Source organism: Grus americana, chromosome 13 (assembly GCF_028858705.1).
Source record: "Grus americana isolate bGruAme1 chromosome 13, bGruAme1.mat, whole genome shotgun sequence".
Taxonomy (NCBI): domain Eukaryota; kingdom Metazoa; phylum Chordata; class Aves; order Gruiformes; family Gruidae; genus Grus; species Grus americana.
In genome coordinates, this window is record NC_072864.1 from 22,859,675 (window position 1) to 22,872,282 (window position 12,608).

At 63.5% G+C, this 12,608-nt stretch overlaps 1 protein-coding gene across 1 annotated transcript; it reads left to right on the top strand.

The window, feature by feature from the left end:
• The first annotated feature begins 3,527 nt into the window (after positions 1-3,527).
• Positions 3,528-9,820, top strand: ADGRG5 (adhesion G protein-coupled receptor G5). Its single transcript, XM_054841110.1, is given in 14 exon segments — positions 3,528-3,637; positions 4,767-4,845; positions 4,985-5,066; positions 5,172-5,295; positions 6,262-6,396; positions 6,546-6,662; positions 6,839-6,881; positions 7,041-7,147; positions 7,552-7,670; positions 8,006-8,271; positions 8,361-8,460; positions 8,998-9,260; positions 9,404-9,474; positions 9,477-9,820. Coding segments are annotated over 13 exon segments (1,779 nt in total). The 5' UTR covers positions 3,528-3,637; positions 4,767-4,781; the 3' UTR covers positions 9,765-9,820.
• Positions 9,821-12,608: the final 2,788 nt, after the last annotated feature.

Below are 12,608 nucleotides of genomic sequence, written 5' to 3' on the forward strand. Positions count from 1 at the left end.
GCACGCTTGCGCGCAAGTGTGTTGTGCGCGTTTGCACACGAGAGGTTGCACGCTAGCGGTTGCACGTGGTTGCGGTTGCTCGTGGGTGCTTGCAGACGTGCACGGGAGCAGGCTGGCTTGTGGGTGTTTGCACAAGAGCATGGTGCAGTGGGACATCCTGGCGCTGGCTCCGTCCTGCTCCCTACCAAGCAGCAAAGGCTCAAACCATCGTTTTTCCCCCCGATATTTTTCTTTTGCTGGATGCTTTTCAGCCAAAAAATGTGAGAAATATGAGCAGCCGAGAGGATTTGTGTACCGCAGGACGGGGAAACGACGCCATGGGACGCTGACGCCCTTTCCTCTCCCAGTGTCAAGCAATGCAGGGAAAAATAAATCAAAAAGTAAAGCAAAACTGCAAGTGCCCATGCGTGTTCTGTCCAAGCCCAGTATTTTTCCACTGGAAACAACCCCAAAAAGATGGAGGCGGGGGATGCTTTGCTCTCCCACGCCCCTATCCCTGCGTTTTTGCGCCAGCGAAGCCCGAGCGAGGGGCTTTGCTTGCGGCCGGTGAAGCCATTTGGCAGGCAGTTTGGCCAGAGCTGCTGGTGCGTGCTGGCGGGTTGGGGTTTGAAGCCGCTCCCAGCCCTAAAGCTGGGCTTTGAAAGCTGGGAAAGTTTTTTCCAAGTGTGTCTTTACCGTCTGCGTGGACGTGAGCATCCTGGTGACGCCGGCAGGTTCAAGGATGCGTTGCAGCACCCTGGGATCTGCGGGTTTTGCCCTTGCAAAGATCAAACCTCCTTGGCCCACGGCGTGCCACCTAAGGATGGGGACGGTGAACCACCTCTGTGGTCCATGGACCCCCCCCTCCTGGCACCCTTCTCCTCCAGGTCGGGGTTTCCAGCCTGGCCCGGGGTGCCTGGCTGTGCCCAAAGGGCTCCCATCTTTGGGGTGGGTCAGACGGAGGCAGATGGTTGCCCTGCGCTGTGAACTGAGACCTGGAGACTCGTTGCATGAGTGGCTGCAGGTGCCGGGCAAGCACAGTGTGGCATTGCTGTCCCACGGCGGGCACCGGTGTGGCCGAGCTGTCCCCGCTCCCCGTGTCTCTGCATGTGGCCATGTCCCTGCAGCTGGACCCAGCTGCCCCTGGAGCACAAGGTGAAGCCTTTTGGGGCAAAACCAACCATTTTCGGGGAAAAAACAAAAAAAAAGACAAGATCTTCTTGCCTTTGGGCTGGCTGGCATCGCTGGGGAGCTGTGCTGTCATGGCTGGGGGTGGTGCGGAGGATGCCGGCTCCGTCCCGGCAGTAGCATCACACTGTAGTACCACAGACTCATAGAGTACCTCGAGTTGGAAGGGACCCGTAAGGATCACCGGGTCCAACTCCCTGCTCCTCGCAGGACTACCTAAACCTAAACCACATGACCGAGAGCGTTGTCCAGATGCTCCCTGAACCCCGACAGGCTTGGTGCTGTGACCACTTCCCTGGGGAGCCTGTTCCAGGGACCGCCTGCCCTTCTCAGTGAAGAACCTTTTCCTAAAGTCAACCTGAACTTGCCCTGATGCAGCTTCATTCCATCTCCTCGTGTCCTATCGCTGGTGACCAGAGAGAGATCAGCGCTTCCCTCTCTGCTGCCCCCCTGGAGGAAGCTGTAGACTGTGATGAGGTCACCCCTCAGTGATGAGGTCACTTGTCAGCGATGAGGTCACCCCTCAGCCTCTCTTCTCCAAGCTGAACAAGCCAAGTGACCTCATAAGTCTCGCTTTTGAGATCCTTCACCATCTTGGCCGCCCTTTTCTGGACACACTCCAACAGTTTGATGTCCTGCTTGTATTGAGGTGCCCAAACCTGCACACAGCACTCGAGCTGGGGCCGCACCAGTGTAGATGGGACCAGCGCCTCCCTCGACCAACTAGCGATGCTCTGCTTGATGCTCCCCAGGACATGTCGGCCCCTTTGGCTGCCAGGGCACGCTGTTGACTCATATTCAACTTGCCATCACCCCAAACCCCCAGATCTCTTTCCGTGGGGCTGCTCCGCAGCCTCTCATCCCCCAGTTTGTAGGTATAACCCTTCCCGGGTGGAGAACCCGGCACTTGCTCTTGAAAATTCCATGTGGCTGGTGATCGCGCAGCTCTCTAGTCTGCCCAGGTCTCTCTGCAAGGCCTCTCTACCCTCAAGGGAGTCCACAGCTCCTCCTGGTTTAGTATTGTTGGCAAACTTAATGTACATTCAACTCCTGCGTCCAGATCATTTATAAAAACCTTAAAGAGCGCTGGCCCTAAAGCTGAGCCCTGGGGACCCCACTGTGACTGGCCGCCAGCCTGGTGTCACCCCATTTACTGTCACTCTTTGAGCCCAACCCATCGGCCCGTTGCTCACCCATCGTACTATGGACTTGTCTGGCCGTGTGCTGGGCTGGTTGTCCGGGAGGACACCATCAGAGATGGTATCAAAAGCTTTGCTAAAATCCAAGCCCACCACATTACCGGCTTCCCTTGGTCAACTAGATGGGTGACCTTGTCGTGAAAGGAAATGAAGCCGGTCAAGCAAGACTTTCCCCTGGTGACCGTGTGCTGGCCACAGCCACTGGCTCCGCTGACTCTCCAGTGCTTCTCAATAGCTCCCAGAGCAACCTTCTCCGTGATTTCACCAGCACAGAAGTGAGACGGACAGGCCTGTCACTACCAGGGTCGTCCTTCTTACCCTGCCTGAAAACTGGGACAACACTCGCCACCTTCCAGTCGACTGGGACCTCTCCAGACCCCAAGATCACTGACAAATAACGGAGAGAGGTCCCACGATGGAGCAGCACGTCTCGACCAAGTTCAAGGTCGGCCAGGAGTTTATCATCCCCCCAGCCATGGTTGTCCAACACAGGGCTCCGGGGGTCCCAGGGCCCATCATCGGCGTTGAAGGAGCCATTAAACGGCTCCGCTTCGTCTGCGTCCCCATTTGTGAGGTGACCGACCTCATCAGGTCAGACCAATGTTATCTCCAACCTCCTTTTGCTGTTAATACATCGAAAAAAGCCCTTTTTGTCCTTCACAGCACTGGCCAGCTTGAACGCTAATCGAGCTCTGGCCGCACGAACGTTCCCCCTGCGGTGGCAAAGAGCATCCCCGTGGTCCTCCCGTGCCACCGGTCCTTGCACGCCCCACGTCCATACGCTTCCCTTTCCCACCCGAGTTCCTAGCAGCAGGTCCCTGCCCAGCCGCGCCGTCCTTCTGCCGCGCCGGCTTGACTTCCAACCCTCACCGAACCGTGCCGTGCCGATGCTCCGCCCGGAGCCCGGCTCCTGCCCCGGCGGCACCGCTGTGCCGGGCTCCTCAGCAGGGAAGAGCAGGAGTTGCTGGTGAGCCGGTGGTGGGGAGAAGCTTGTTAGAGGCAGAAGCTTAATATCAGACGTGCAAGTTGTCTTTGGGCCGCGCCGAATTGCGGCCGACTGCCGTAGCGAGTGCCAGCCGCTCCCCGCCCTGGTCCGTGGCTGGGCTGTGAGAACCAGCAAGCAAAAGGAAATTTAAAAGCTCTCCTGATTTAATCTGCTCATCTGCACGCACACACTTCCTTTTCTGCCGCCCCAACTGCCGCGCAGGCAGAGCCGGAGCGGTCGACCCCGCCGAGGTGCTGCCGATGCCGAGAGCTGCCCCGTGCCCGAGGTAGGGGCTTTGCCGGAGCAAGGGAGGATGCGGGGGGCCGGCGTGGTGCTGGGGGCTTGCTGGGGCGCTGAGCTGCTCCCCACAAAAGCAGAACCCAAAGTGACGGCCGCACTCTGCCATTTCCGGAGGGCGCAGCGAGGGAACCGTGTCCTCTCCCGCTCAGCGGTGATGGGGATGGCTTTGGCGTTGCCGGGCTGTGCCGAGTGGCAGGGGAGGTCGGGGCGAGTGCCGCATCGGGGGCACCAGGGGCCCGAGGGGTATGCTAGTGAAAAGTAAAAGGGTTAGTTATTGCAAAATATCCTAAAGGGCACGGGGGGGCTGTGCCTCGCTGGGGGTCAGAGGGCAGCCCATACAGGCAGCTGCCCAACGCGCTGCCCGCTGCGCTGCTGCTCCTGCCCCGCGAGGCTCCGGCTGTGCCGGCCACCGCCAGCCTCAGCACCTCGAAGCGTAGGTGCTTCCACAGTAAAAACCATTTGCGCATCAGAGCCGCACCCCGGCACCGCTGCACTCGCAGCCTCTCTCCCCGGCTGTTTTCGGCGCTGGCGGCATTACTGCGGCGCGTGTTGCTGTGAGCGGCGCCGTGCGCGGTGTTGCAATGGATGCAAATCTTGCTGCCAGCCACCTTCCCCCTGCCGTGTGCCGGGGACGCTTCCTCCTCCCCAGCTCGGCGCTGGGCTGCTGCCAGCAAGCCCCGGCACCGCTGTAGAGCGTGCTGGCGACCCTCCTGGCTTGCAGGCTGCTTGCCGCAGATTCGCAACCGTGGGCTGGCACGGCAGCGAGCTCCAGGTCCCGGTGGTGGGGGGCAGAAAGCAGAAGCCTTGCCCCCGCAGTTTTACAACCTTAGCGGTAAAACGGATGCGAAGGGCATGCTGCACCCCCGCGGCTGCGGCAAACAAACATCCTCCTCTTCACCCCGCGCTCACCCCTGCTGCCAGCACCGCCGCTTGGCGCTTCCAGGCTGGGGCTTCGCTGCCGCGACGCCTTCAGTGGGGCTTAGCTGTTGGGGGCGGGGGGGAGCCATCGGGACCCCATCCTTGTCCTGCACACAGCGTGGGGGAAAGTGCTGCGGTCCCGAGGGACGTGGGTGGGGGCTCCGGGGAGCTGCCCGGGTCCCAGGTGCCTTTTGCAGGAGAGGACCACAGCGATGCTCGCCCCACCGCTCGTCGCCCTTGTCCTCTGCCTCACCACCTCTGTGCTGTGGGCTAAAGGTAGGGAGGTGTCCCTCTCCCATCCCAGTGTTGGGCTGGGTGCTTCTGGGGCCGTTCGGGGCTCCCCGGGCTGGGGCAGGATGGGGAGCAGGGCAGGGTGCCGTATGCTGAGGTTCAGCTCCCAAAATGGCTCCATCAGGGCCGGAGGAGGAGACCAACATGGACACCCTGGAGAAGGAGCTGCAGAAGGGCTGCAGCAGCACCCTCCACCCCAGGGAGAGGTGAGCCCTGGCTCCCACCCCGCTTCCCCCGGACCCCCCAGATCCCCCCAGACCCACAGGGGCGGGATCCTCCTGCGCCCTGCCCCGAACACCCTCCCCGCGCAGGTTAAACTGGCTGGAGGAGAAGCTGGCCCGCCAAGACCACAACTTCACGGGCGGCATGATCGAGACCTATGTGTTCAAGTTCAAGACCGAGAGCTTCAAAGGGTTAAACCTCAGCAGCAAGATGGTTGGTCCCCCTGCACTGCTGGGGCTATTCCCAGGGGATGCCTGTTCTGCCCCCCCCCCCCCCCCCCCCGCAGCCCCCTCCGTCCCTCCACCCCCGTGGGAGGTGCCGGGGGATGCTGGGGGGGGCTGACACTTGCCCACACTGGGTTTCCATCAGCCTCCAAGGACGCGTTTCACCAGCAAAGCGGCTCAGCTGGGGTGTAGCAGGCAGCCATGGCTGCAGGTCCCCAGCACCATCACCGGGATAAATCCGGGGGCTCCTAAAGCCAGGGGGGGTTTCTGCAGCTGAGCGCCAGGATTTCCATCCTGGAGCTCTTCTGATTTACGAAAAGGGAAGCCCTGGCCCCTCCGTCCCTGCAGTGGTTAAGGGAGAGGGAAACCGTGGCAGGGAGCATGTGGGGCGACTTCCCCCACCCTGGTGCGACGGGGTCGTCCGGCGGCACGGCAGCGCTTCCCCCAGCTGCGGGGCTGCCCTGCCGGGGATGTCCAGCCGCTCCGGCCCGAGGGCCCTGCCTGCAGGACAAGGCAGGTTTTGCGGGTGGGGGTGCCTGCCTGCCAGCTGGGGCCCCCCGCTCGGGACCTGGGAGCAGGGACCACCCGGGGGAGCCCACCAAGGTGTGAAATCCCACTGGGAAAGCATCCCGGCGTGACGCCATCTGCCCCGTGCTTGTCCCATGACGGGGCTGGCGGGACAGGCGTGCCCACCCATGGGTGACAGACCCCCCTACCAACAGCCCTCCCGTGTGCCGCGGGCTGGGAGGGCTCCACCGGCGAGACAGAAGTGGCTGCCACATCTGCGCGTCCGCCGGCACCGCGGCAGAGCCGGAGCTGCTGCCGGGGCCGGGGTGTGCTGCGGGGCCACGCCGGGAACCGGCGTGGCTGTGCTGGGGGGGCAGCCGGGGCAGCACCCTGACCCCCGCCGAGCCAGCCGAGCACCCACCCGCCTGTCCCCTGCCCACCGGCGCAGGATGTGAAGCCGGGCGGCAGCGAGAGGCTCAGGCACGCCTTGAACTTCCCGGCGGAGCTCGTGGAGGGCGTCAAGGTGCGCAAAGTGGAGCAGAAGCTCGTCTGCATCTACATCCACAGCCCCTGCATCTTCCAGGTGAGCCGCAGGTCCTCACACGGACCCCCCCACGCATCCTTGGCCAGCAGCATGCCCGCCCCATCACCCACCCCCTGCCAAGACGCTCAGGGTGGGCGAGATGTCCTGGGGACCCGGGACTCTCCGCACAGGCACCCCAACTCTTGCAGGATGCCCACAACAGCTCCGTGCTGAACAACGACGTGCTGGGAGCCTTCCTGCAGAGCGGGCGCGTGGCTGGGCTCAGCCGCCCCATGGAGATCCGGTTTTGGCACGACACGGTGCTGGTGAGCAGGGCTCCACCATGGGCATGAGCCGGGCGGGGGCCCTGCCGCCAGCGTTTCCCCTGGAGGTGGGGCAGGAGAGAAAGTGTCCTCTCATTGCATTGGGGCCAAAAGGTTTCTGAGGTGCCCGGGGAGCAGAGAGGGTCCCCAGCTCTCCCCCTCTGTCCCCTTTCCACCAGGATGCCTCCAACGCCACCTGCGTCTTCTGGCAGCCCGGAGCTGGTAAGTGTGGCCATGGCCAGGACGAGGGCAATGCCAGCTCGCTGTCACCCCGAAGGCATTGCCCGTCCGCCTCCCGGGCAGCCCTGGCAGGGCTCGACGTCCCTCGATGTCCCTGTCCCCTGGCCGCTGTGCCATCCTCCGACAGCGGCTCTCCGGCAGGCACGGGCAGCACGGGCAGCTGGAGCAGGGATGGCTGCAAGACCACGCACAGGGAGGGCACCGTTATCTGCCACTGCGACCACCTCACCTACTTTGCTGTCCTGCTGGTCCACAGCCCTCCTTCCTCCTTCCCTCTTCTACCTTCCCTCCATCCTTCTTCCTTCTTTCCTCCTCCCCTCTTCCTCCTTCCCTTGTTCCCTCCTTCCTGCTTTGCTCTTCCCTTCTCCCTCCCTCCCTCCTCCATCTTTCTCCATCCCCCATCCTTTCTTCTTCCCCCTTCCCTATTTCCCTCCTTCCATCTTCCTCCTTTCCCCTTCCCTCCATCCTTCCTCCTCCTCCTCCTCCTTGGAGGTGTGGGGGTAGGTGGGTGTGGGGGTACGGGGCGCATGGGGGGTGTCCTGCAGGAGAGGGTGGCTGGGGGGTGTTTTTGCGAGGGCTCTCTCTTGCCCAGTGGGTGGGTGCTGCCCCGGGCGCTGCCCCGGCTCACCCCCTGCCTCCCCTCTCCCAGCAGCTCCAGGCGGATGCCCTGACCCCGGCACAGCTGGCATCGCTCACCCACATCAGCACCATCGGCTGCTCCCTCTCGGCTGCCGCCACCCTCTGCACCCTCCTGCTCTGCTGCTTCTTCAGGTAGAGCCGTGCCGTGCCGTGCCATGCCGTGCGGGCCACTTTGTGCTGTGCCACGCCGTGCCGTGCCATGGATGCCACCTTGTGCTGTGCCACGCCGTGCCGTGCCGTGCTGTGCCATGGATGCCACCTTGTGCTGTGCCATGCCGTGCTGTGCCATGCCATGGATGCCACCTTGTGCTGTGCCATGCCGTGCCATGCACGCCATGTCGAGCCATGCCATGCCGTAGCGTGCCATGCTGTGCCATGCTCCACCATGCTGTGCCACAGCATGCCATGCAGTGCCGTGCCATCCGGCGGGCACCCGCCAGCCCCCCCTGCCTTCCTTCCTCTTGCAGGCCGCGGTTGAGGGACAACACGACCAGGATCCACATGCACCTCCTGGCCGCGCTGCTCCTGCTCAACTGCAGCTTCCTGCTGAGCATGCCGCTGGCCACCGGTGCCGCGGGGCTCTGCCAGGTCACCGCTGCCCTGCTGCATGCCAGCCTTCTCTGCGCCCTGGCGTGGATGGCCGCCGAGGCCTTCCACCTCCTCCTCCTCCTCGTCAAGGTCTACAACATCCACATCCAGCACTACCTCCTCAAGCTCTGCCTCTGCGCTTGGGGTGAGTGGGCGCCCGCCTGGCCCTGCTTGCGCCTGCCCATGGCACGGCCGCCCGGCACGGGCACACACAGCCTGTCCCTGGGCCCGCAGGTCTGCCCGTGCTGGCCGTGGTGGCTGTTCTTGTCTTCAAGAGAGATACGTATGGGTACCATACCATCAACACCTCTGAGCACCACAGGAACACGACTATGTGAGTGAAGGGGGCTGCCAGGTCCCTGGGCACCCGGGGCACCCTGGGCACCCCATACACCCCGGGCACCCCATACACCCTGGGCACCCTGGGCACCCCATACAGCCCAGGCACCCTGGGCACCCCATACACCCCGGGCACCCCATACACCCTGGGCATCCTGGGCACCCCATACAGCCCGGGCACCCTGGGCACCCCATACAGCCCGGGCACCCCATACACTCCGGGCACCCCATACACCCTGGGCACCCTGGGCACCCCATACACCCCGGGCACCCCATACAGCCCGGCCACCCCATACACCCTGGGCACCCCATACAGCCCGGGCACCCCGGGCAGACGGGGCTGACCCAGGGCTGGCCAGCAGCAGCAGGGCAGCCACAGCTCTGCCAGGTGTCACTTTTTGGTGGGCCCGGCTCTGCCAGCTGCCCGCCTCCATCTCGCCACACATGGGGGCACCCGCTGCCGTGCCCCTCCCGTGCCCAGCTCCTGCTCACGGGTGCTGGGCCTCGTCCTCAAGAAAGTCCCTTCCACCAGGTGCTGGCTCACCAGCGAGCCGGCCCATAAAGCCACCCTCTGCTACACCGGCCTCATCCTGCTCTTCAACATGCTGGTGCTGGGGAGGGTGATGATGATACTGCGGAGGATGCGGCAGCAGAGCGGGCAGGCGAGGAAGGACTGGGTGACAGTGCTGGGGCTCACCTGCCTGGTGGGCACCACCTGGGGCCTGGCTTTCTTCAGCTTCGGCGTCTTCCTCGTCCCCCAGCTCTACCTCTTCACCATCCTCAACTCCCTGCAAGGTCGGTGGGGAGCACTGGGGGGCGGGCGGTTTTGGGGGATGGGCACCCCATGGCTTGGGAGCAGCGGGGTCCTCGTCACCTTCCTGCTCCCGGCAGGAGCTGGGTGCCGCCATGGCAGTGACTGCGTTGCCACCCACCCACAGGTCTCTTCGTCTGCCTCTGGTACGTCACCGTGCACCGCCGGAGGATGCCGGGCTCCGTCAGCAACAACTCCTGATAACGCGCCCTGACGCCACGGTGGGGGGCTGTGAGGGGAGCTCGGGAGCTGCTCCCCGAGGACGCGGCGTGGCGGCATTCCCTGGGCCGGCCAGCCGGCGCCGCGGACACCGTGGGTTTCTTCAAGGGGAGCATTTGGCCTGCAAAGATGGATTTGTGGGCGGCGGGAGCTGCCTGCTGCTGGGGGGCTGCAGCTCGGGGCCCCGCGGGTGCTGCGCTCCCCTGGGACTGCGGCTGCCCCGTGCCGGCCCCGGCAGCCCCGCCGGCTCACCGCCCCGCCACGGGTAACCAACACCGACTGCTGCTGCCGGAGGCGGACGCTTCCCAATAAAAGCGCTGTTGAATTGCTGACGCAGGTCTCCTCCACCGCCGGAGGAGCCACGCAGCTCCGGCCGGGGTCCTGCGGCTGTCCGCTGCCACCCCACCGCCCCCGGCCCCGCGGCGGGCAGAGCCGGCAGAGCCGGCAGCCATGCTCTGCCGTGTCGTTAGTGCACGTCCCGCTAGATGGCACGAGGATTTCGAAGATGGTCCCAGCTCTGGACTGCGCACAGGGCACGGCCAGCCAGCAGCGGCGCGAGCCTCCGGTGGTGCCGGTTAGCAGTGCCGGTTAGCGGTGGTGGTTAGCAGTGCTGGTTAGTAGTACTGGTTAGCAGTGCTGGTTAGTGGTGCCAGTTAGCAGTGCCAGTTGGTGGTACTGGTTAGTGGTGGTGGTTAACAGTGCCGGTTAGTGGTACTGGTTAGTGGTGGTGGTTAGTGGTACTGGTTAGCGGTGCCGGTTTTTTAGTGGTGGTGGTTAGCAGTACTGGTTAGCAGTGCCGGTTAGTGGTGGCAGTTAGCAGTGCTGGTTGGTGGTACTGGTTAGTGGTACCAGTTAGCAGTGCTCCTTAGTGGTACTGGTTAGTGGTGTGGAGCAGCCCTGTGACAGCTGGGAGGGGACATCCGAGCCCCCTCAGGGAGCTGCCACCAGACATGGGACAGACAGAAGTGGGATCTCCCTGGCTGCATCCCCCCCAACCCATTTGGTGCTGGCACGGCTGCAGGCTGGTGAGCGGGGCCGTAAGGCCGTGGCACCCCCGAACCTCCCCTGACCCCGAGTTTTCACCCACGACAGCACCCCACCAAAAGCCCTCCTGCTCGCCCCAAAGCCAGCGTGGGGATGGAGACCACGGGGTCGGCAGGCAGACGGGAGAGCAGGGCTTCAGCTTACCATCGGGCGGACGTGCCGGAGCAGAGGAGAGGGTGGGAAACGAGTAATTGAACCGACAACTCGGCTTTCCTCCTGCTCTCCCTGAGGAAGGCAGACCCCGAGCAGAGCTCCCCAACGCAACCAAACACTTTACTGGGGTTTAAGTAGTTCAGCCTGTGGGAAATAAATAGCGAGGACAAATTGCAGGGACTAAAGCCATCAGTTGGTGGCAGTGAGTCAGCCCTTAGCGCCCAGTGCATCCCTGTACGCCAGGCTTAACCTGAAACGCACCCACGCTTTTGCTTTTCCCAGTGCTGGATATTTTGGAGCTGCACATCCCGCTTTCCCTGCCAGGACGCAGAGCAGCATCACAGCACGGTGTTGCTGGCATGGCCGCAAATCCACCTGTGGTGGCAGCGGGGTCCACACCGTCCCCATGCCTGCAGCTCGCAGGGTGAGCCAGCGACGTGCCATTTGCTGGTGCTGCCGGTTTCTGGTCCGGTGGCAGGGGACCGGACATCCCTGGGCAGCCTCACGGGGTGACACGTGCCCGTCTCTGCCTTCCTGTGCCACTCTCCCGAGCGGCGTTTCCCTATTTGGCTGCTTCCCGGGGCCTGGTTCTGGGCAGCGAAGGAAGCCGCTGGCTCTTGTTCTTTGTTCCATGCACAAAGCCGAGTTTCCATTGCTCCCGCTGGCAGCGAGGACAAAAGCCCATCCACGCCGGAGCCGTGCGTCCTGCCTTCCAGCCTGCCGGGCGCTGCGGTGCCCCCGGCTCGCAGGCACGCTCCCACCGCGTGGCGATGAGCTGTGCATGTCTCACCGCTCTGGCGGCTGACTTCAGCTATTGAATAAGAAGCCTGGGGGTTTGGTGAGGTGCCAAGCACCCGACTTGTCCCCCATGAGCCCCACCATGGGAGGGTCATATCCCGGCTGCGGCGGCTCCGTCTCCCCGGTTGCTCTCAGGATGCGCTTTCTGTGCCCCTTCTTCCCCATCTCGAGATTTCAGGGCTTGTGGCGTGAGTCATGCTGGCTGCTGGTGCCTGCGTACGCACTAACACCGGTGCATGAATAAAACCTGTTCCGGTATCCGGCCGTGCTTGGAAAACGATCACTTGGTTGGTTGCCTCCCGGCAGTGGGAACACGGCACCCGTGGGGCGCAGTGGGAACACGACACCCGTGGGGCGCAGTGGTCCCCAGGGAGCTGAGCCAGTTGTTGCGGATTGGTGGGACACCGTGGTCCACTGGGACCTGAGCCCGTTGCTGGTGACTGGGGGCAGGAAAGGCACTTTTCCCACTCCGCCGCGCCAGGAGCGGGGTCAAAATACACCCCGAGGTCCCCTGGGAGCGCAGGGTGGGATCCCACCTCCCACCACCCCCAGTGCCGCCCAGCCCTGGGGCACCACGGGCAGAAGAAGGGGGCACTGGCCCATCTGACCTCTCCAAGGAGAAATAATCCTATTTACCTTTCCCGACGCCTTATCGGGCAGGAGGCTGGTGCTGAGCTGCCAGGGGGGTTGTGCTGCCCTTTTTTTCCCCAGGAAAGGCAGCTTGGTGTCCCCACGGCACCTTCAGGCTCCGGTGCCAGCCCCAGCCCCAGGGGCAAAGCTCCGGAAATATCGCAAATTTTCCAGATTTTGGGGAAGCAAGCAGCCAGGGAAGAGACTAAATCCATTTGGAAATGGGAGGTTGGGGACAGACCTCAGCTCCGTTTTGGGATCCGCCTTTGGGACTTGGCTGGCAGGGAGCAGACGAGCAGGAGCATCCTCACCCGCTGCTTGTGCAAACACCCCGGGGAACCAGTTTCCCCCAGACTTCCCTGACATCATCGCGGGTTTATTTGCAAAGCTGAGCCCGAACAAATAAGCTGGGTTTATTGCTTTCCCTACAGTTGGGTTTTACAGCCCTGGCACGCGGTGAGTTGCCGTGATCGTTACTGCCCGATGGA